Source organism: Mus musculus, chromosome 16 (assembly GCF_000001635.26).
Source record: "Mus musculus strain C57BL/6J chromosome 16, GRCm38.p6 C57BL/6J".
Lineage (NCBI taxonomy): Eukaryota > Metazoa > Chordata > Mammalia > Rodentia > Muridae > Mus > Mus musculus.
This window is the reverse complement of record NC_000082.6, coordinates 50,191,336-50,214,601: the sequence shown is the minus strand read 5'-3', so window position 1 is coordinate 50,214,601 and position 23,266 is coordinate 50,191,336. Positions and strand designations below refer to the sequence as shown.

At 40.7% G+C, this 23,266-nt stretch overlaps 1 protein-coding gene across 28 annotated transcripts in view; it reads left to right on the top strand.

The window, feature by feature from the left end:
- The window catches only part of Bbx (bobby sox HMG box containing), a 240,623-nt gene extending 217,865 nt beyond the window's left edge, over positions 1 to 22,758 (top strand). For 13 of the 28 annotated variants that reach the window (XM_006522546.3, XM_030249278.1, XM_006522543.4 and 10 more), the window contains 5 exons: positions 4,068 to 4,157; positions 5,458 to 5,517; positions 12,027 to 12,224; positions 14,011 to 14,194; positions 16,956 to 22,745. In XM_006522546.3, coding sequence (XP_006522609.1) covers positions 4,068 to 4,157; positions 5,458 to 5,517; positions 12,027 to 12,224; positions 14,011 to 14,194; positions 16,956 to 17,043 — 620 coding nt within the window. In that variant the 3' untranslated portion in view covers positions 17,044 to 22,745. Of the gene's footprint in view, positions 1 to 4,067; positions 4,158 to 5,457; positions 5,518 to 12,026; positions 12,225 to 14,010; positions 14,195 to 16,955 lie in introns of all 28 variants that reach the window. The other 15 variants (XM_006522549.4, XM_030249275.1, XM_006522547.4 and 12 more) reach the window with 6 other exon arrangements.
- Positions 22,759 to 23,266: the final 508 nt, after the last annotated feature.

Genomic DNA, 23,266 nt, shown 5'->3' with positions numbered 1-23,266 from the left:
ATTCTATGGCGGTTTCATTTTGCTGGGATGACCAGATAAACAAGCCCCAAGTAACCAAAGAATATCATGTGTGTGGAGGTTAAAAGAGCTATGAAAATCAAGAGAACAAATAGATAGAGCAAGTAGACAAATGGTCAGCAAGGAGAATGAGCACTTAAACAACTAGAACTAACAGGCGGGATGCAACATTTGCGGGCTGTGTACCTCAAGTATATGCTAGCTTTAAAGCAAAGTGGTCAAGTTAAAATTAAGCTGACAAAGTATTTTCTCTGGCTACAGTAGGACAAATTAATTCAGAAGTAGAAGAAAGCGTTAAGTAGAATGCAGGTGAGAGCAGACTGTCAGATGGGAGGAATTCGACCTAAGCTATGCTGGGAGAGGAATTTACTTCCTTTCAGGGAAATGTCTGAAGCTGATACTCCAACTAGCCTTTCGCCTTAAGAAAAGAAAGGCAAGCCCAAATCAAAGGGGAGAAGGAAGGAAATAGTAAACACTTTTTTAAAAAAAAGTCATATGAAATGTAATAGGGAAACAAAACCAGTTTCTTGAAAATAGCAACATTCAACTAGATTGTGACTAAGAAAAGTAGATTTACATTATTATGATCTGAAATGAAACTGAGAACATTACTATCAACTGTACATAAATGATAATAATTGTGAGTGAATACTGTGAACAGACAGAGTACTATACACAAGTAAATTAAATAACCTTGATAAGATGAACACGTCATAGGAAGACACAAACTGCTGAAGCAAATTGAGGAATGACCTGTGACTTGTCGAGATGTTAAATCAGCCATCAGAGTGTGCTAGGGATGTGGGGATCCTAGGCCCAGACTTTTAAGAAGCATTACCAGCATTCATATAGACCACATACATACACTCAGACACATACATATGTATATGTTACAATCTAAATTCAAATTTAAGATTTGACTTTAACAGTGTTGAACAAAACAAGTAGTTCCATTCAACACTGTACTTAAATTGTTATGGCCTCATATTAACAGCGGGTTATTAAATAAAACACCAAAAACTCAAGTAGCAAATGACAATACAGATAAATAGCTAAGTTAGACTGTATCAAATTAAAGTTTTTTGTATTTTAAAAGACACTGTCAGGAAAGATGAAAAGATGTCTCACAAAATGGGATAAAATCTTTGTAAGGCACTTGACAAAAAAACTAATTTTTAAAAATCTTAAAACCACATTATAAACAACAAAAATAGGCAAATGATATATAAATCACCATTAATAGAATAAGTTGCTTGATACCTCTTAGGAAAATACACATCAATATTACAATTAGATGATACCACTTCAGATGCTTAGAGTGACTGTTACCATGGAGACTGGAAATAACAGGTTAGCGACAGTGGAGAACTTACCCGTATGCACTACCTGGAGGAACAGTAACCTATGCAGCTGTTTCCTGAAGTAGACACACTGTCCATATAACTTAGCAAGTCTGCCTCGATGTATATGCCTAAGAGTGTGTGCCATGAGGATCCATACATCTCTCAGTCCCTAAACTGATCAAGTATAAGTATCCGTATCGGGCTGGAGAGATCCCTTAGCAGTTAAGAGGACTGCCTGCTCTTCTGAAGGTCCTGAGTTCAAATCCTAGCAACCATATGGTGGCTCACAACCATCCATAATGAGATCTGATCACCTCTTTTGATGTGTCTGAAGACAAATACAGTGTACTTACATATAATAATAAATAAATCTTTGGGCTAGAGCAAGCAGAGGTCCTGAGTTCAATTCCCAGCAACCACATGACGACTCACAACCATCTGTACAGCTACAGGGCACTCATATACATATACATAAACTAAATTAAGTAAATAAATAAATAAATAAATAAATATTTGTATCATCCTGATCTTCCTGCAGCACAGATGAGCCCTAAAAATGTTATTCTAAAACCAAAAACCATCTAAACTACTTATTATAGTGTCTGTGTTATATGGGATTTTTAAATAAATAGTTCAGTGGTGGTTTAGAGGTGGACAAAAAGAATAGTTGCTAATAGGTTTGACATTCTTTTTTATGTATATATATATTATTTTTAATGTATGTGAATACAGTGTCACTGTCTTCAGACACACCAGAAGAGGGCATGGAATCCCATTACAAAGGGTTGAGAGCCATGTGATTGCTAGGAATTGAACTTAGGACCTTTCTCTTAACCGTTGAGCCATCTCTCTAGCTCCCCATGGCATTTATTTTTTTATGTGATAAAATGTTACGTTGTTGGTTGATGGTGCATATATCTCTAGAGAGGAAAATATTATTTTAATTGAGTGATTAATTTGGCATTTAAGTCATATTTCAGTGGAGCTGTTTTTGTGTCCTTGCGTTTTAATCATCTTATATAAAGGGTTGTTAGGAAAACAAGATCACAAGTGTTGCCTTGGGGTTGGACGGCAGCTTTGCATGGGATTTTCTGGAAGAGGAAGCAAGTAAGCCTGGATATAGTCAAAGCATTTTTAAACATTGGTAATAGCTGACACAAAAATCTGTAAAGTAGGATTGAGACTACATGCTCAGCTAGGGAGCAGTGAACAAGAGTATTTGGTTGTAGACATGAAATGTACTCTGAGTCTCGTAGGTCCGTGTTTGATAGTGTGAGGCTGTCAGCATTTTCAGCACACATTTGTGAGTCACCAGCCAGTCGCTGGTATTTAAAGCTGAGACTACAAATCATCACCAAGCAAGCGAAGAGTACAGGGAATGAGCAAATCTACTTTGTCTCCACCTTGGGATGCCTAGCAAGAGAAGCAGAGGAAACAAAGGTCCCTGTCAGAAGGAACAAAGCAAAATGCTTGATCCTAGGACCTGGTGAAGGAAGTGTTCAAGGTAGTGGGTGTAACCCAAGTGGGCAGTCATTGTGGAAGCTGCTGGACAGCCCATTAAGTACAATACGAGTCACCATTTGGCTTTCGTAGCTTTGGGTTGTAGGTGACCTGAGAAACCAGGTTTTCTTGAGTGCTAAGGAAGATAGGTAGTTGGAGTGGGTTTCACACACAACAGAAAGAGAAGGCCGTAGGCAGCCCTTCTGAGGACAGCTCTGCTACGGAGGGCTTGGGGGAGGGTACAGTAACTGACAAGAGAAGGTTGAGCGAATGCCAACACGTCTTTTGTTTTCACTTAAGTGGAATAATGTTTGTACACTGATGCTCAGGAGTGAGGTTGTTCTCGTGTAACGGTGGAAGTGCTAAGGATATTGGTAGTTTGCCACCAGCCAGAAGGCAGAGCTTGCTGCAGACACTAATAAGTGGGAGATGCAGCAGGGGAGCCTGTGACACTTAGTGCTTTTTTATCCTCAAACCAATCCTGTGAGTTAGGCCCTGTGGTGATCCCCACTTAGAGATGAGGAAACAGAAGCCATGTAAAATTATTCAGACATGAAGATCTGCAATGGATAGTAAACAACCTGCTTTCGGAAGGGTACTGTTACTTCTGATCCTTAGCTGGGGGAAAAAAAAAAACAGTTTTGTTTAATCTTAAAAACTAAGGCTCTGAGCTGTCTCTTTAGCAACTATCCTGTTTTTAAATCACCCATCTACCTTATCCCTTCCTAGCCTCAGAAAGGGCCAAAAAGCTATCTAATGCGCTCAGGTCAGTGGTTACCCTGAAAGTGCTGTCCTTGTACGATCAGTTTCTTAGAAGTGAGTCATGCATTCTATTCATTTCTTGGAGGCATTTAGGAGTCTAAAGTAAAAACCTTCTCTATTTCAAACTATCACCTCTCTGCTGTGAGCTGATTATAGTCTGTTTCTACCCACTAAATCCAGGCTTCCTCCCAGGGAGTCCCAGCCCTAATGGAGGCTTTTTGCCTAACACATTTCCTAGGAAAATCTCTCTGAGTTGGAAACAAGCCTCTCAGAACGGGCTGAGCACTTGCTGAGTGGATCTGCAAGAGAACACTTCTTGCAACTCAGTTTACTAATTCCATAGAAGGGAGGAGGGCGTGATATTTAAAAACGACAAAACAAAACCCACACTACTGTTTTGTGCAACCTTGTAAACTTAAAATATATTTATAATATTGTCTGTAGGTCCTTTCCAGTCTCAGAAAAAGAACTTATTCCACAAAATTGTCAGCAAATATAAGCACAAAAAGGAGAAGCCTAATGTTCCAGAAAAAGGTACTGGTGCCTTCCGTCCTCCATTAAGGTTTCTTGGTCACCTCCATTGCAGACTCATCCGTGAGCGAAGCTTCTGTGCACCTCCTTCCTTCTCTCCCCTTTGCTTGCTCAGTGCCATCAGCTCTGACGTGGGTGTCATCCCTTTGTACACTCTGTGGCTACGCAGATCTCCTTTATTTAGATCTCTGCTCAAATCCATTACTTGCCTCTTTGATCGCAGCTCCATATGAATCCAAAAATTGTTTCTCATTCACATATGGTATCATTTATAATTTAGTCTTCCAGGCCTCTTATCCATTTATTTTGTTTGGCTATTCTTATTTTTCTCCTATTGGCAGCCTTTCATACAATGGCCACTTTCCCAAATCCTAGAGTTTATAGTCTTGTGAAAGTCCAGCCATTTGCCATTTCTCTACCTTGTTAATTAAGAAATTTCACAGACCGTTTTTCCTACTCCTAAATTGTAACCTGTCTTCCCCATCTATGCTTTGTTGTTGGTGGGACTCTTCAATCTCCTTTAGCCACAGAACAGTTATTTCCAGAGGGCATTAAGAACTTGGCACTCTCCCACCTCAGCCGTCTCTGAACATCCGTTGCCATTGTGGTCTTGATGGACCCTTGCACCTCCTTGAGATTCTTCTTAAGATTTCTTTTCTCATAGCTCAAGACTTTGATTCTTGCACATGAAGGATAAGTCCTCACTTCCCTCGCAGTACAGCCATGTGACCTTGGTGGCTGGAACTCCTCGGTGTCCTGCATGTCAGTGTCACGGCTGCCATAAACCCGCTCATCTGAGGCTTATTTCCACGCTTCCTGCATGGCCATGGTTGCAGCATGTCATGCTTCAACACTAGGCTTTCACACATTGCGTGTGGTCTGTGTTCCCTGTGTGTTCTGTACTGCAGCTTGTACTTAACTTCAGGTTCATATCCACATCAGCTTTGGGCATTACACGGTGCTTTCACTGCTTTCTTCCACCTCTAGGGGGTAAACATGAGAATGTAGGTAAATGTCAGCTTTTATTTCCTTTTACTAACCTTCAAATTGTCTTGATTAGAGTCAAGATATTGTCCAACATATCTCACAAAGGACAGAATTCATTTACTTTTATCCATATTTAAGTAGTCTGATTTGTTTACCTGGAAAATAGTTTTGAGAATAAAATAATTGAAATTGAATTCTGCTTGATGTGCGTGGTGTTTGATGTTCAAGTCATTTTGCACACACTTTGTTTGGTGCTGTGTGATCTGTGCTGGGATTACAGTTTCACTGTCCTTTCCTTTTCTGTCCTTGTTTTTAGGAAGTGGGGATAAATGGTCACACAAGCAATTTTTCTTGGATGCCATTCACCCTACAGAAGGTAAAAGCAACATATATTATCTAATTATATGTGGTTTAAGCTAAAAATGGAATAATTTTGTAGTCTTTATAAATTCAAAATGTATCGTAGAGTCAACCAATATTAGATATATATGTTCACACTGAGATTGTTTTTTTATTTTAAATCAAAACTGTGCTTTGCTGCTAATCATCAGACAGTGTGCCATATAGTGTTTAGTTTGATGAAAGATTTGCAGCCTTGGGATCACACTGACTCTAGACACGTGGTTCTTTTAACAAGGTGTCAGTGATGCAGGGGCGTAGGGGTCAGGCCTGAGGAGCAAGGGCCCTCCGGCCCTCCCTGGCCAGCTGGGCATGGCAAGCTAGCAGAAGTGATTTTTGACCTGAGTAATGTCCACCCATTTTCCAGTACCTCTAAGTATGTTGAAACAATTCACCCGAGGCATGTGTATAGCCAAAGTAGTCATAAGTCCTAATACAGATGTCAGTTTTAAGTTCCCCATACCCTACTTATATATACTATAATTATCATTATTGTCATATATTGAAATGTTAGCTTGGGGTTAATTTTGGGGAGTTAAGGTGCCTTCTCTTCCTCTAACCCCTCTCCCACAGACAAACGAAATATTTTTATTATAGATCTTATAAAAGACTTACTACTTTAGTGCTTACGCATGTTACTTCGCGAGATGTGGGTGTGGCTGTGAATCTCTGCACTTGAGAGGTGGACATTAGGAAGCCATTAACTGCTACCCTCAACTGTTCAGTGAGCTTGAGGCCCAGTTGGGCTACATGAGACTTTGTAGAAGGGACAGTTAATTCATTTGAAAAGTCAATGGTACCTTTGAAATATTCCAGCTTATAATTCTGTATGCAAGTTGTATTCTCTTTGTATCAACAAAATGGAACCTATACCTAGTGAAGCACCCACTACAAATGAATGAATTGGGTCAAGTGTAGTAGTGCACCTCTGTAATTCAAACATTCAGAAGGCAGAAGTAGGAGTACTACAAATTAAGTAACCTATGGCCTGCGGCTCTGTGGTGTTTTCTGGGCTAGCCAGCAATATGCTTAATACTAGACTGTGCTCTCTTGGTGACTGAATCTACCACCCCGCACACACCCACTTGAAATGTTTTTTTAAAATACATTTGACCCTGCAGAAATGCAGAGTGCATGTATAGAGTGATGTGGAAAACTCACTTGACATGAGTTCGAGAGATCTGTGTTCTCAAACCTGCCACTAATGAGCACTGTAGGACACATAGCTAGACCTCACTATAATTTCCTCAATATGTGTACAAAATCCATGTACAGAGCTTCGGGATGACCTACATGGTAATACATGAACTTTAAGTTCCATGTCTCTCCTAACACACGAAGCTTTTTCTCTGGTGTCTAATGGGGTCTGGGATGCTGGAAGCAGCATGCCAGCAGCTTTACTGTTCTGCCTTGGGTGGAGGTAGGCAAGGCACCCAGTTTTGAATCTGCCATGCAGTCCCCAGATGTTAGTAGAAATGGAGTTGTTATTGATGAGACTTAATTACTTAAATATTGTTGACATATATTGAGCAAAACTTTGAAGACCCAGCTCTGAAAAGTGTGAATCCTTTACTTACAAGAGAACATAAATTCATACATAGCCAGAAAGATGGAACTCAATTTGAGCATCAGAAAATCACTCGTCGTTTCCAGTGACTCGCTAGTTATTGACTCTGATGCCATTCCCAGTACTCAGTTATTCAGGTGGTAATACTGTACTACCCGGGCCCTGTCTCATCCTTTCTTATACCTATGGCCACATCACTGTCTGTTAAACTTTGTGAAACTTTGCTTTGCGGGGCGTAAATATAGAAAGACAGGATGAAACCACAGTACAAGGTACTTTTAGAATGTGTCAGAAAGAAGGGGAACGTGTCCACCGCCTAGAATCGGCAAGATTTTTCTTGTCAACTGAGAAGACCTACCGTAGTCAGTTTGTCTTTCCATGGAATGTGGTGACTAAAGATTTTTAACTCCACAATGGTGGTATGATGATAGTTAGTACTTAATGACACTTAGAGGGCTTTTCTTTTTGTGAGGTTTTAAAATTTTGATTGTGACCCCATTGAATTAAGGACAGTTATTAGCCCCAAACACCTGATTTAAAAAAAAAATGTAGGTCAATTAAACGATAAAGACAGAAAAAAACAGAATTCTTTCTACTTAAGCACTTTGGACATTACTGTTTCATTTTTCCAAGCAGATCTGTCAACTTTTAGCCCTCATTGGGTTTGCTGTAATCCTAGCATCCTGGAGACTAAGGTGGGAGGGGGTTGCCTTGAACTTTAGGGAAGCCTGGTCTATCTAATAAGTGCCAAGCTAGCCAGGGATATGTTCAAAATCTCCATCAGAGTAGTTTCTTTGCAATTTGTAATATAGTTCCAGGAATTAATGGCAGGCAGCCTGTTTGTACAGGGAGATCTTTAAATGTGATCCATACAGCCCTAACTGGATCTGTTTCCCATGTTTGGAACTGTAGCTCTATAACTCCAGCAAAGTCTCCCAGAATCATAAATCTGGCTCCTTCATTCCTTTCTCTTTTCATTCAGCATCTGACTTGTTTTAGTTCACGGGAGACCAACCAAAGGCAATGAGATTTCAAATACAGCCATAATGATTTCAATGCAACTGAATTTCCCAGTTGGAATGTAAATTCCCGATTCTAGTAGCCTCGTGGGGTGCAGTCCAAGTACAGTGCTGTTTTCCCAAAGAATACTCTTCCACATTTGGGGAGCACTTTGGAAAACAAAGCCGTCTCTTTCTGCCACCGTCTTAATGTGGCTCCAGGAGTAAGCTGGCATTATCACCCTCAGATGATGCACTTCACGTGTGCTATGGTTATTGTCGAGTGTGAAAGCCAGCCCTGTGGACTTGTTCCAGTGCCTGAGGAATTTTGTGTGTTCAATTAAAAGTCTAAAGAGAAGTGACTAATGTGCTTTGGATGGCAAAGTCTTTCTTTCCTCACACATCCGCTTGTTTGAGTGGGGGAAGAAAGGCTTGATTTCCTCCCGAGCTGTTTGAGTTTGTGCCCCACATGCCCTGCCTCTCACTTACTTTGCTTTGGTTGGTGTGGCTGAGTACTGTTTTGTCACAGAGGACTATGTATTTGACTCACCCTTACTGTCCTCAGGTCTTCCATCTTAGTAGATTGTCCCTGAGGGGGTGACCCTGTACATAGGCCTCTGTGCATAGCTGTGTTTTCTGGATTTAATATCAAGGCAAAGTGTGGGGCAAGTGAGACCTTTAGCTCTCCATTCATTACCTCTCTAACACGGTCTTAGCTCTTATTCCATACCTTTGTCAGGTATGAATAATCTGCAGGGTCTATGATTTCTTCTAGATCTGATACTAGGTTTAGGTGAAATGATAATAACAATAATAGATTTAGCTGTGTAAGTTCATTCGGGGGCGCTGACACAGAGTTCCCATGGGACTATATTATACATTGCCTTGCACCTAGTCTGTAACTTGTTACTTCTTTGCTTTCTCCTAATAAGCTGACATCTAGAACTTGACTGTTACTCCTGTCTGCATGTGGACCTGAATTCTCCTCCTGTACCTGGCCTTTAGCAGCCATGCCTTTGGTCTCTAATGTGTCTTTATCAGGGTCATCTGAAGAGACTTTCAAAAGAGCAATACTTAGTAGAATGCTGTTACCTCAGGGCTCACCAGTGAAAATCAATAAGTTAAAACAATGCTAATCCACAAGTGTCCCTCCTAATTGGGACCCTGGACTGACAAAGATGCTTCTTCTTCTCAACACCATTATTTTCTATAAAACTGTTAGTGTAGGCTATGTGGCGAAACTACCCTTTTAGGTCTGAGTGTCTTCTTTAGAGTTAACCCAGCCCAGTTCACATCTGTATGTAGAAACACATGGTCCCACAGTTAGTAAACTGCAGTTCAAGAGGAGATGAGTCCTTGTGTCTGTGGCTGGATTCTCTGAAATCTTGTTATCTCAGGAAGTCAGATGATGTTTCACAAACCACTTGGCCTTTTCTTTTCCTAACACAATTTTCTTTTCACCGTTGGACCCTGTGCTTTGCACTTCTTACCACACGTTTTAGATTTTTTTTAGCAAAGGGAAATGAGTATGTTTTGGGGATCCCCACCTGTGAAGTAGCAGTGGCACTGGGGAGTTGAGCAGAAATCCCTCCAGAGTGACAGGAGGGATAAGCAAAGCTGAGGCTTATGAAAGTGCAACAGACATTATTTGATGTTCATTGCAAATCCAGGTTGGGCTTCTTTCACCTTGTCTGAAGCTTTGAGTTTTAAGGCTATCTAGTCATTAAACTTACTTGAATTATTCCTAACTAAATTGTAGCAAATTTTTTTATTAAAGCTTTTATATTTAAAGAGCTTACATATATATTTCCATTGGCCCATGCTAAGCTAAGAAGCAAAGAACCAGTAGTCTAAGCCTGAGTACCTATGATGAAAGCTATTCTGCTCTTGAACCTGGGACTAGGTCTAAATTATAAGAAGGCCTTTTCTCTGATTGTGGAGTCCATACTTTCGATAGTGCTTAGAGGCATGCTTACCGGGTGTTTTGAGGCAGTGCTGTGAAACCAGTAATTGCTGCCTTAAGCCTGTCCCCACACAGCCATTTGTGTTGCAGTACTGAGATACTGATACACGGCCAAAAAGAAGTCCATACTCTATTTTGGTGGAATTGTAGTAATTTTCCTATGTGTTTGGAGTATGAATCAACCTCTTCATTTCAGATATCTATGATTTCCAGGGCAAAAAAAAAAAATCTCTAATTTGTAGTCCTCTTTTGTCAAGGCTATATCTAAAATCACTATAGAGCTAGATTAAAATTTTCAATTAGACTTAGAGGAGTATTTATACCAGCAGTGAGTTTCACACACTTAGAGCTGTTCTTACTAGATTTTTCTCTTGCTCTTTTTTTTTATACTGTACATATATTTTTGTTTTTGTTTAGTTGGTTGGTTGGTTGGTTGGTTTTTCAAGACAAAGATTCACTGGTTGTTCTAAAACTCACTCTGTAGAGCAGGTTGACCTCAACTTTAAACATCCTTTGGCCTCTGCCTCCCAAGTCATTTCCTGACCTAGTCTTCCCTTTTCTTTGTCAAAAATGATTTCTGTGCCTACTATTAGGAGATTGAATGACTACTAACGTTTTTCCTGTCCAAAACCTTAGCTCAGTCACTGGCATAAAAAAAAAAAGAAAAAAGAAAAAAAGCACCAATCATGAAACTTGATTGCTTTTACTTTTATAAATCTATTTATTTTAGATGTATGGATGTTTTGCCTCCTTGTGTAAGTATTTTATGTTCAAGTATGTCTGCATATTACATGTGTGCTAGTGTTCTCCGAGGCCCAAGGACAGTATTGAATTCCCTGGGACTGGAGTTCCAGAGGGTTATTATTTGCCACATGGGCGCTGGGAATCAAACCCAGGTCCTCAGGAAGAGCAGCCACTCGGCTTAGTGCTGAGCCGCCTCTCTAGTCCCATAGGATATTTACTTTTTTTAATGATTACTATACTGTAATTACATGTTTCTTTCTTTTTTTTTAATTTCAAAATAAGGGAGTGGAAGGAGGAATACATAAGGAAGTTAGTGTGTGGGACAAGTGTTCCCATGTAATCAAAACCAAGGAAGAAGACTTTTAATGGCCTGTACCTTCCATACCCTTGATGGTAGTCACTGAGAATTCAGTCCTGTGTTATTAAATGATTTATTGGTTTTGTAATTACAGTGCCAAAACCCAGTCTCTCCATGAACTGTGCTTCATTCAATTATCTCATTAAGTGTGTTCACTCTGTCCAAGAATTCAGAGTCCCATTTGCATGCTGACCCTACCAATGTTTATCTTATCCTTATCTGATAAGTCTGTATGCATGAGAAAAGTTTAAGCCTCACAGTTTTTCTACTTTGTCCAGCCTGGTGCTTCAAGGTAAATGTCCCAGCTGTTAATGTGAATATAAGAAGTACATATTTAATCTCTATGTCTTCAAACAAGAAAGTACTGTTATCATCCTACCCAACTGTACTGGCCCAGAAGGTCTCAGAAAGGTGCCCTGGCCACACCCAGAACTTGTGATCTCTTAGGATACAGGCAGTAGGCTTGCATACATTAATACCTCCACCTACCAGATCAAACACTGTACCAAATCCAAAGATGATGAAGAGGGAGTGAGGGAGCTGAGGGTGGAGGTCACTGGTGGGAGGCAGGTCACTCATGAAATGCCTGCTGTTCATACGTGATCTAGTCCTTCACAGTGTAAAAGAGGCATGAGAGGATGTGTTTGCAACCTCTACAAATTTAAGGAAAATATAAATAAGTAGCAAACAAATTGTGGGAATTTTTCATTTCTTTCTTTTTTCTTTTCTGTCAATGTTTTGGAAATGAGTGTAAATTTGCCATTCAGATGGGTCAGGCATACAGAAACATGTCTTTTCCAGGATGGTGCTGATGCCTTATGGCTTTGTGTATAACTGTGTGTTTATCCTATTTCAGCCATATTTTCCGAAGATAAAAGCACCACAGAGCCTGCTTTTAAGGTTAAAAATGCCCTATCCATTCCCAACACTCCAGAGCCAACAACAATGCAAGAACCTTTGGTTGGCAGCCAAAAGAGAAAAGCAAGGAAAACCAAGATCACACACCTTGTCAGGACTGCAGATGGCCGAGTATCACCAGCAGGAGGTACTTTGGGTAAGAAGCAAGATCTTTTAAGTCAAGGTTGTGAGAGCCAGCAAATGTCCACCATGGCTGCGCTGGCCTCCAAATGACTATAAGCCAAGTGTTGCTTCTCAATAAAGACCTGGTGTGTTTTTGAAACTTTCACCTCCACACATGCCCTATTTCATGCTCTACAGCCACAGCTGTTTCTCCAAGTGTGTGTCTGAATCTCTAGAGAGGAGAGGTAATGTTTAGGGGTACTAGCTGCTTTTCATCAGAACGCCCCCAAACAGTCTTAAGTAAATTCCAGAAGAGCCTAGACTTTCAAAGCTACTCGATGGATCTGGGTGAACTCACGCTGTTCTATTCATGTCATTACAAGCCAGATTATTAGATATTCAAAGCAATGAATTAGGGACCTAAAAATATATTCAGCGTTTTCTATAGTGCTGATTCAAGCCACTAGGGGAGCCTGAGAATATGTCTGCGTCTCTTACTTTTCTGATCTAAACAGACAGTAAAATTACCCACTTCCTTTCTTAGCTATGATCTATTCCTTGTTTATGGTGGTTTCTTTAAAATGTTCTGAAAGGCTCAAGGTTAAAGGGTACAATAATGACTCAACATGCCCTGAAGAGCTTGGGGTGTCAGGTAGGCACAGTGATCTGTGCTGTCGCCCCCTGGTGGGGGTAGCATTCCATCTGATCTGATCTGGCTTAATATCAGTCCTCAGAGAGATGAACTGCTAGCTGAGTTAGAAGTAGAGGGCCATTTATTAATTTTGCCCTTTTCTTGTGTCTTGTGGTTTTAAATGATTGTTAGAACCACAAGGCAGATTGAGACTCCTCGTTCTACTGTCATGTCAGAGGGGAGACTTTGAAGAGGTGGGGTTCTGTGAGTGGGAGGTCAGTGTGAAGACTAATGTCTCCCCAGGGATCTGGCTGCTCCACCCCTCGCTTTCTAATGTATATTCTGATCTGTGGCTTCCATTTCACTTTTCTTTATTCTTATTTCACTTGTATTTACTTATATATTAAAAAAGTGGTTGCCATAATGGCATTCTTACTCATGTATGTAATGTGATTTCATCATATTACTCTGTTTTCTCTCCTGACTGGTCCCCCTTTCCCAAGTAGTCTTTCTATTTTTCGTGTGTAACTTTCATTTTATAGATTGTTATGTCCTTGTTCATTTATATCCTCATTCATTCTCATTTGTAGGAAAAAAAGAGAAATGTTAGAAAATAACTCCCTTTTACATAGGAAAGCGCTATGCCACTTCTATGTCTTAATTATAACAGCATATCTTTTATTGGTTTTCTAAATTGAAATATTATTTAAAATTCTGTCTCTCCTACAATGTCTGCATATTAAGGAAAGTATTCTCCCTTTGTTTTTCCATAGGTGCTAGAAAATCCTTTGATTTTTGACCATGAGGTCTTTGGAACAGAGGGACAACATGGGAGCTCAGCAGGATTGATTATCTGTTGTTCAGTCCATTCTACCCCTTAGAACTACATAAGACCCAAACCCACATTCCTGTGACAGTGTTACCATCACACAACTCTCTTGGGTTTCATTTTGGTTACAACCTACCCCAACCCTGAACCGGTTCTTTGTGAATACAACATACCTTCTCCCCAGTGAGGTTTAGGGTAGAGTCTACAGTTGCCATTGGGAAAGAGACTTGTCTAATCCTTGCTACTTGAAGGTAGCAGACAGACATGGGCAGGACAAACAGCCCTCCACACTGTCGCGCACAGTGCTTCCCAGGATCCTTCTCTGAAGGAGCCTCCTGTGATGGATTTCTTTTGTTTCAGATGACAAACCAAAGGAGCAACTGCAGAGGAGTCTCCCCAAAGTCCCTGGGACATACTGCGGTGACAATTGCTCACACAGCACGGTTGAGGAGCCACGGAGCAGCACTCCAGACATGCCTGCTGTGTCTGCGTTCTTCAGCCTCGCTGCACTGGCTGAGGTTGCGGCCATGGAGAATGTGCACAGGTGAGCGATCGAACGTCAGTCCAGGAAGCTTGTGGAGACCGGCCGACCGTGCCAGAACTGACTGGCGTGTCACACAATGAGCTGGCTTTCCTCCTGAATTCAAGGACACGGTTATTTATATGTATGTGTGAATTAACAGTGCAGGGAACATTAGTGAACATGGCAACTACGTATTTTATCTGAATATCAGAGTATCCTGTAGCTAAACGTTATTCCCATGAAAATCCTGTGAGTAAAGAAGCAGGATTATGTAAGCATTCTGGACTTAGGTCCTGAAGGAGGTGGGGGAAGAGCAGACAGTGTCCTGAGCATGGTGACTACCCTCTCTCACTCCTACCAATTGTTTTGTATACGTTGGGAGAGGCTGTGCTTGTTAATTTTCTGTTGCTCTGAGAAAACTCTATGACAAAAGCAACTTTGGAAAGAAAGCTTCTATTTGAGCTTATGGTTGCAGAGGCTAAGAGTCCATCATGGTGGGGAGCCATGGCAACAAGCAGCAGGCCTAGTGGCAGGAGCAGGTAGCTGAGAGCGCTATCTCAACCCTGAGCACAAAGCAGACAGAGGAAACAGGAAGTGGGGAAAGACTAAAGTCTTCCCCACCGTCCCCAGTCACAAACTTCTTCCCATAAGGCTCCATCTCTCGGAGATTGTCTCCATGACCTCCCCATACACCACCACTCTGGACCAAGTACTCAAATATCCAAGCGAGTGGAACATTTTTCATTTAAGTGACCACAGTTGCACTTATCGCATGGAGATGGTGTGTGAGTGACTGTGGCATCTTGCTGATAAAGGATTTTGTTAGTAGCCATGACAGTATCCCATCAAAACACCATGGGTTCAAGGTAAGGGCCATCTTGACATCTGACTTATGGTACACAGAGCCCGTTTTTTTCTTCAACTCTATGATCTGCAACTCAGTTTTTTCACCTTAAGTTGAACATGATGATATTCCCCAAAGAGTCAAAAGCTACAGGGAGCTGACCAGATTAGTCCTGAGAACTCTTTGGTTCCCATAGAAAGAACACTGAGTTCTAGCTTCTGCTACTCAGTGCAGTCTTTGGGAAAGAAAGGACTTCTTTATGAACATAGTTTTTTGTTGTTGTTTTGGGTTTTTTTTTGTTTTTGTTTTTGTTTGGTTTGTTTGTTTGTTTTTACTTTTTTATTCCAAGTAGATTCCTCCACTGGAGAGTAACTTTATTTATTAGACTTTCAGTTGAGTACAAAATCTTTAAAAGCCCAACATGCCATTCTTACTTCCAGGCAAACCTGAAGGCCCAGGTAGCAGCTCTGTCTCCTCCCTTTAGTTGTTAATCCTAGTGGCCCCCTCCCAGCAGCCTCCAGGAAGTCCCATTCTTTTTCACTAGCACAGGTAACTTCCCACTGGGGAGTGAGTGCTGGCAGACATTGCTGGGATCTGGAAGCCTGTGAGAAAGATGATGCTTCTCCACTTGCACACTCAGAGAGCATCCTAGTAAAGGCCGCAGTCCCCTCACTGCTGCAACCTCCTCTCCTCCTGTGACTGCATCATTGTCCTGTCAGCTCACTTTGCAAAAGCAAAACACCCAAGCAAGCCTTTCCACTCTCAGCAAACCTGCTCCCTGCCCTCCACTGCCCTGCTGCGTGCGCACTCAGGAATTCTGACCCTGTCCAGCAAGGCCATGCTTGCCTTTGTACATCCTCACAGGTGAATTGCTGTTCCTCTTTCTAGCCCCTGTGTTTAGTCCCCTGCTCTCAGACACCCTCCTCCTGCCTCATGCAAGGGTATGTGTACCTTTCTGAGACCAGCTGCATGTTGGGTTATAAATATATCTGCTGATATTTCATCTCCTTGAAACATTTTGAAAACAAAGCATTGGTTTTATTTTTTGGTGTCCTGGCTTAGGTGGCTCCTGTTCTAGCAGGAGAATAGATGAGCTAGCTCCCAGTGTGTGGCTCCCTAACTGTGTAGGGATAGGAAAATACTATGTGTAAGACTTTTCTGTTACTTTCCACTAGAACAGCATCGATTACTAACGTAATGCCACTAGCCTAACAAATGTTCTTTCTATTTTCTTCGTTTTCTTTTTTCCTTTTCCAGTATTCCCTAAAATTCTTTTAAGTACAAATAATAATGAAGGTTATAAACCAGTGGGTTAAATCCATTTTTCTCAAAGAAAGTGCTAAACCTATTGGCCAGTTAGTACTTAACAGCAACCATACATGAATGAGCAAGTAAATAGAAATTTGGCCCTAGTATGTATTCTGTTTTTAAAATCTTTAATATCGTGTATACTTCTAGTATTCTATATAACAGAGTTACTTTTCTTTTTTGCACACTAAGAGAAATGTGGGTATAATTATAAAGCAGGTTTTGCTGCATTTTAAAATCTTATCCTGTGTGTCCTGAAGAACTTTATTGGGAGTGAGACCCGTGGAAACACTGCTGTCTTTTCAGCTGTTTTCAGTGCTGTGTTGTGCACCATAGGCCAGGGCAGGGGCAGCCTCAGTGTGCTTGTCCGGGCATGGCAGGCTTGTTATGGTAACAAGAAAATACATTGTTAAGTGGTTGGAAGGGTCGGGGGAACACATGACTTTTCAGAAAAGAAAGAAGAGGAAGGCAAGAGTAAAATTCTAAGGACAAATCCAGCTTTAATTAAAGAACTAAATAGCAATTAATTATTATTGAGTGGGACAATGGAAAGTTCCTATCACTCATTGGTCCTTGCCTATCTCAGATTGTATGCCCCCAGTAAGTGACATTTTCCCTCTTGTTTTACAGAGGCCAGAGATCAACTCCGCTCACCCATGATGGACAGCCAAAAGAAATGCCGCAGGCTCCTGTACTTATTTCTTGTGCTGACCAGTGACGCGCCCTTTAATTGTAAAACATTGTGCTTCACCTTCTACCCTAGCCTTGTCTTTACCAGGGATGCTAGCGAGTCCATGCAGTGGGAAGCACAGACTGCAGACAAGTGCTTGGTGCCCCACACAGCCCAGAACCACTTGAAGCAGAACTTAGCATTCTGGGCCCATGTGTTGTTTCAGAAGCCACGGTTTCTGAGGGCAGTGCTACTGTGTGATACTGAGTGAAAGCCCGGTGGCCTAGACCTTTGCTTTGCATGGAAGGAAGGCTTTTGATGGTGACCAGTGGTGACTTGGTAAAAGGCTGCCTTTGCTGTAGCTCATCCAGCACCTCTTTTACCAACCAGAGAGCGTGAAACTAGTTTCATATATTATCTAGTTATTCTTTCAAAACAAACAAGAAAACCCTGACGCACTGCACTAGTTATTATTAGATATTCTTAGCCTTTTGTACATGAAGATTTAAGTTCTAAGATGGTTTATATAATAGGTTATACCTACATTTATATTGTAGAATAAATATAAAAAGCCTGTACCAGAGCCTCCCAAGCAGCACGGGCAGGCAGACGTACCATTGTTAGCGGTGTATGCTCGGCCTCGTGGTCCATATATTCTGCACTTTTATATTTGCCACCAGAGTGGTAGTGGTAGTTTGCTGGCAGAGAGAGAGAGAGAGAGAGAGAGAGAGAGAGAGAGAGAGAGAGAGAGAGAGAGACAGACTGACTGACTGTGACTGACTGAGAAAGAGAATATTACAATTCTTACAATCTGAATTTTTTTCTTAGCCTTGAGTGACCAAGAAGAATTTGCTTGGGGCAAATTGTGGCAAATATTTTCCCAGACAGGGGAAGCATCCTGCAGATTACAGATTACTGATGTTTTCATGCCTTGAGGATTCTTTTATTTTTACACAGGGGTCTAAGTGACCAATGGATCGTTCATATAAACAAACAAAAAAAAAGACAAAAATATTATTCAGAAGTGACCTTAGTATTACTTCATTATTCTAAACACATTGAAGATGCTCACTTCATATGGACTTGGAGCTTCAGACCTTTTACATCCATCACACACAGACCAGACGGGTGGTGATTGCTATGCACGGCCTAATAGGCACTGCAGGTTTTAGGAGCCATTTGGAGTTTGTATTGTTGAGGAAGTATTGAGTAAACGAGGGGGGAGGTGTGTCTGAAGCACGCCTCTCAGTCAGATCCACCTACAAGTTTCTGTTTCCTTTTTATGTTTTGTTGCTTTTAAGCATAAAACCAACCATATGCCAGTGCCAAGTGGATTTAACTGGCTTACAACATTCAACATATTGACTTAACCACCTGATGTTCACAGTGTCTTGTTTCCTAGCAACAGATGCAAAGTGATACATCAAAATTAATCTGAGGCTACAGACTTTACAGGGTATTTGTTCCATAGCACAAAGTATTTCCCCACTCTTGCATCACAGCACAAACTACCAAATTTTGATTTTTTGGATCCCAGCAATAATTTTTAATAGTTTTCAAACTGGTGGAATTTTGATAGTGCTAGCTGGAGTTTGAAGCTTTTGAATTAGATCTCTAAATGGTGACAGTTTACATGGTTTTATCTAGCTTTCTTATTTATACTTGACTGAATTGTAATGTTTTTTTTTTCTAATTGTAATTTGACCTAATAGCCATATAAAATGACTCTATTAATACTGTCTAGGTCTAGCTTCTCACGGTTGTAGATATTACTTCAGTTCCGGTGCTGGAAAATATGTACAACAATACTAACAGCATTGAAAAACATAGAGGTTTGTTTTGTTTGTTGTTGTTTTTCCAAAGCAGGTGGGGAGGGCAGCAAAGTATTAGAATTATGTCCTCAGACTTTGTTTCTTGTGGGGATGACGGAAGCAGGAAGTGGTGAAAGGTGAATCAGTAGGGATAGCTTAACCCCATTCGCGTGAAGAGCCCCAGATTTTAGCATACTATTTTTACTATGATAACTTTTAATAATATTTTCTAAATTTCAAAACAAAAACCTGAATGATTGAAAATTGCTGGGTCCTGATGTTGGTGGCTGTTGGCGTTTGGACCACTTGCTAGCAGTGATTTAAACATGATAATTAGCTAACCCCCCAAAAATAATAACAAAAATAGAAAACCAACAATTGCATTGGTGCAGAACATGCATCTTGACAATGGTACTAACTTGTTATTCTCTAGAACACATTAGAATAGATCTATTTTTGCCAGAGCACCCTCCCTCAGTCCTCCGATACATTTCACTAGAGTCCTTTAAGAGATTGCTGTATATTCCTGAAAGTTTTTTTTTTTAAGAAGCAAACAAGAGATAACTTTTTTCTACATGGTTAATATCTTACCTGGTCTGCTTTTCCTAAACCCCAATGGCTTTTACTTTAGTCAGGGTGGGAAGGGGAGGGACTTACTGGATATGACTGTTTTCAGATTCTTTAAAAACAAACCTTTTTTGTAGAAATGCTTAATTTTTAAGCGGTTAGGCACTGAGAGTAGCAGAAATCCTGCAAAGCTTTATAGTTCTCCAAGTGAGGTCTTGATTTCAGTAGCTGTGCTTCTTATGCCCCGGCTCTGCTGGAGAGGGGTGTTGGTATTTTCAGGTAACATTTGTTAGCACAAATCTTTCGGTCTGTTACGTTGTCCTTCTTCACTCTATCCGTGTTGTCATCTCCATTTCACGTCTCTCCTTCTGGAAACTGGCGTTGCTGTGTTGCTCTGATGTGTACTTGCGATCCGCCAGCAAGCACCATCCACACTAATATTCGTCTCACAGCATCCTCATGAAGACAAGTCGTTGCACCTTATGTATATCTCAAGCAAACCAAAATGCAATCTTCTGCTTTGTTCTGTTCTAAATCATTGTAGTTATATCTTTCTGAAACCATTTTGCATTTAGTTGAAATTGTCAGTATTTATGCTTTTAACCTTCTGGATTCAAGCCTGTATATAAAATGTTGAAAGAAGCCCTTGCCCTTCGCTGCAGGGCTGGGAGTGGAAGGCTCTGTCTCAGGTGCACACTTAGTACTCTTCCAGCATTCTTTAGCCCTTTATTTATTTTAGGTATTCTGGTATTTCCGATGTAATTTTGAAGTGTCTAGAGTATATTATAGTAACTAAAACTGCAGCTCTGAAGCTGAGTGAAAGAAGAAAATACTGTAAGATGTCCTTGAAGTTTTGTTTGGGTACTGTAAATGAGATCGGGAAGAGGAAAAATGTCTCACAGCCACATTGGAAGCTACAGGTTCTTGTCCCCAAATTAGGCTAGTCTCAGATGGTGGATCAAAACTCTAACTTCATTTAACCCCCTTCTTGAGTGATCTTGTCACCCCGGCAGCCTATTCCCCACAAGTATGAGAAATCATTTTATCAGATGTTGCCTGGAAGCCATACTGAAATAATTCCCACATGATCACTGTTGTGCTCCTTCTGGTCCTTACAATTGCTGGAGGAAAATGATGACAACACTATGAGTGGAAGGGGCATCTGAACCATCAGGGTTGGAGTCTGACGTGTTGAATCCCTTGTTTTCTTACTAGGTCAGATGCTTTGCTAAGTCATAAAAAATGTGTTTGCACTCTGCAATCTTTGGCTCAGTGTATGGAAGTGTTTGCACTGATGTAAATGCCCAAGCACATGATAAATTGCTATGGAACAGACATTAGCTGAAAACTGAATAATGCGTTCTGTTTATAGGGTGGGGTGGGGAATACCGCATAACTCTGCTCTAAGCTTGGTATTTGATGTTAATGTGAAGCAGTGGGTCCATGCTGCCTGCTAAACTACTGTATGCGTCATAAGTGTTGTGAAGACCAGCAGCTGAAGGCTGGAGGACAGCAGCCATTGAACAGAGGAGAAGCACCACTGGCTTATCGGGGGAGAGGAAGAAAATCAGAAGAGGCCCAGAGTCACCATTTGTAAGAGAAATGTTAGGGTGTTACATGACGCTGTTGAGAGCCACACTTGATTGCACTGCTCCACAGAGCCCTCAGATAAGGCCAATCCTCATGGGCTACCTCGGCTTTCAAAGTTAACTTCAGTAAGTCTTTCACCTCTACCTTCAGTGCCACGATTTTCCACTGCAGTGTTTCAACTTCACAAAACCGACTTCTCCGGAGAGAACAACACCTTGCTGCGATGGGCAGTAGAAGCAAGTGCTTACCACATTTGACCTGTAAAGTGTTTGGAGTGATGGCTAGGTGGAAATTGGATTTAGCTTCTCCCCACACATCCTTGTTTTGCACTTTATGCAAAGTGTACTAATTGCTAATTAGATGTTGTTTCTGTTCATACAGGCATTCCCAAAGAGTTAGACTGGACTTGGTTTTGAGTTTGGGGATTGTTAAAGTCTTACTTAGATTAACTAACAACATGTGTCTAATGAAGACAGAAGCAGCTCTGTAGTTCACGGACCCATGTATCTGAAGAAGCGTCAGGGTTTCATGGACTACTTGGCTTGTGTTTGAAAGTGATAGCTAAGTTGGTATTACTCCATGCCGAGTGACTGTCCTTTTCCATGGGGACATTGTTACCTTCTTACATTTCAGAACAAAGAAGCAACAGAAGTAAATGACATATGTTTGACTTCTTTGTATATCTGCACCTATCTGTGCTACTCTTTCCTTCAAATATAAAAATACACATTTATGAGGGAGGAAAAGGTTCCTCTTTTGACCAAATTTTATATGTGGTGGTGTGATTTTTACTGATAAATTCACAGGAGGAACTTTGTAGTCAAAAGTTCTGTGGCTACTGTTTTGCTTTGTTCTTTTTTGGCTTTTTTCTGTTTTGTTTTGTTTTTTGTTGTTTTTTTTTTTGTTTTTTACTTTCTTTCTTGGCAGCCAGCGGTCAAACTGATCATGCCTTCAGATTTATTTTCATACACAGAACTAGTTTTTGTGAACATTGTTACTACTTCCAAAGATTTTCTCATACCTTGGGCCAGGACTGGTGACCGAGTAACAAGAGTCTGACTGAACGCCTCCAAACCCACCCACAGCACGAATCTTACCTCACAAGCTCTTACCTAAATCATAGAGAAACTCATGTTCCATGCAATGTCACTGACTTCTCTGTTGCTCTCCAGAAGGTGTTTGCTAGCTCTTGTCTCCTGACACCTCACATTAGTGCCTGGGCTCTCAGAGCAGCAGAACCTAGGGTCTGGAAGGCTGGGGACCTTGAGCTTTTAGCAAGTGTTCAGCCACATTTTCATGTCATTAGCACTAACAAGCCTCTGGCTCTCAGGAATTTGTCAAAAGGTTGATGAAACCTCCTGAGGTTCCACACACCAGGTTATAAACTGGTTCACGTAGGTTTGAACTGCTTACATTCATGTCATAAATTAACCATAGCTTCATTTGACCCCAGGTCTTAAGTCTGTTGACAGTTTCAGCATGACTGATTCGCTCATTTTATTTTTTTATTTTTTTTTGCTTTGGAAATTGGCTTGGTTCTCTTTAGAGTTGGTGTAAACATGCCATGTAATAAATGATTTCCAGTTAATGGTACAAGAGAATTATTGCTTTCTTAGATGTATGTGTAGTAAAAGTCAATATACACATTTATATAATTTCTTCAAAATCTTATACCTAATTTGATATTTCTAAAAATTGCACATGTAAGTCATGTGTATAACATGCTAAAGTACTTTAACTGTGATCTTAAAACTGAATAAAATATTTAATAAAAATTTGAAATATTTTAAAGATATTATTCAAATACATTTCTTTATGTTCTCACTACCGACTATAGAATATGTGCCTTCAGTGTTATCCTGTCCACTAAAAATAGTAGAGAAAATAATAAAGGATTCTTCAACCATTTCAAAATATCAGTTAATGGTTTCAACCTTACACTGTTCACCTGAGACTGACCATTGTCTGAACAGTATTGATTGCTTTCCCCTAATGTGGAGGGTAGAAGGTAGAAGGGAATCCAACAGAAGAAAGAAGATTAACTTCAGGCTGCCACATGAAATGAGAGCTTTTAAGAGAGCTTAACATCCTCTTCCTTAGATTGTGGTGGGCCATGGCCCACCAGTGAAAGCTAAGATCTCAAGCTGACCAACACTTAGGGAAAGGCAGGCAGTTCCAGACTAGCCATGGCCGTGTAACGAGACCCTGACTCAGTGAATACAAAATCAAAATAGTCTAGGAACCGTGTGGACATCAACGTAGATGGATAGTAACAGACATGGTCCCCAGTCCTGGACCACTAC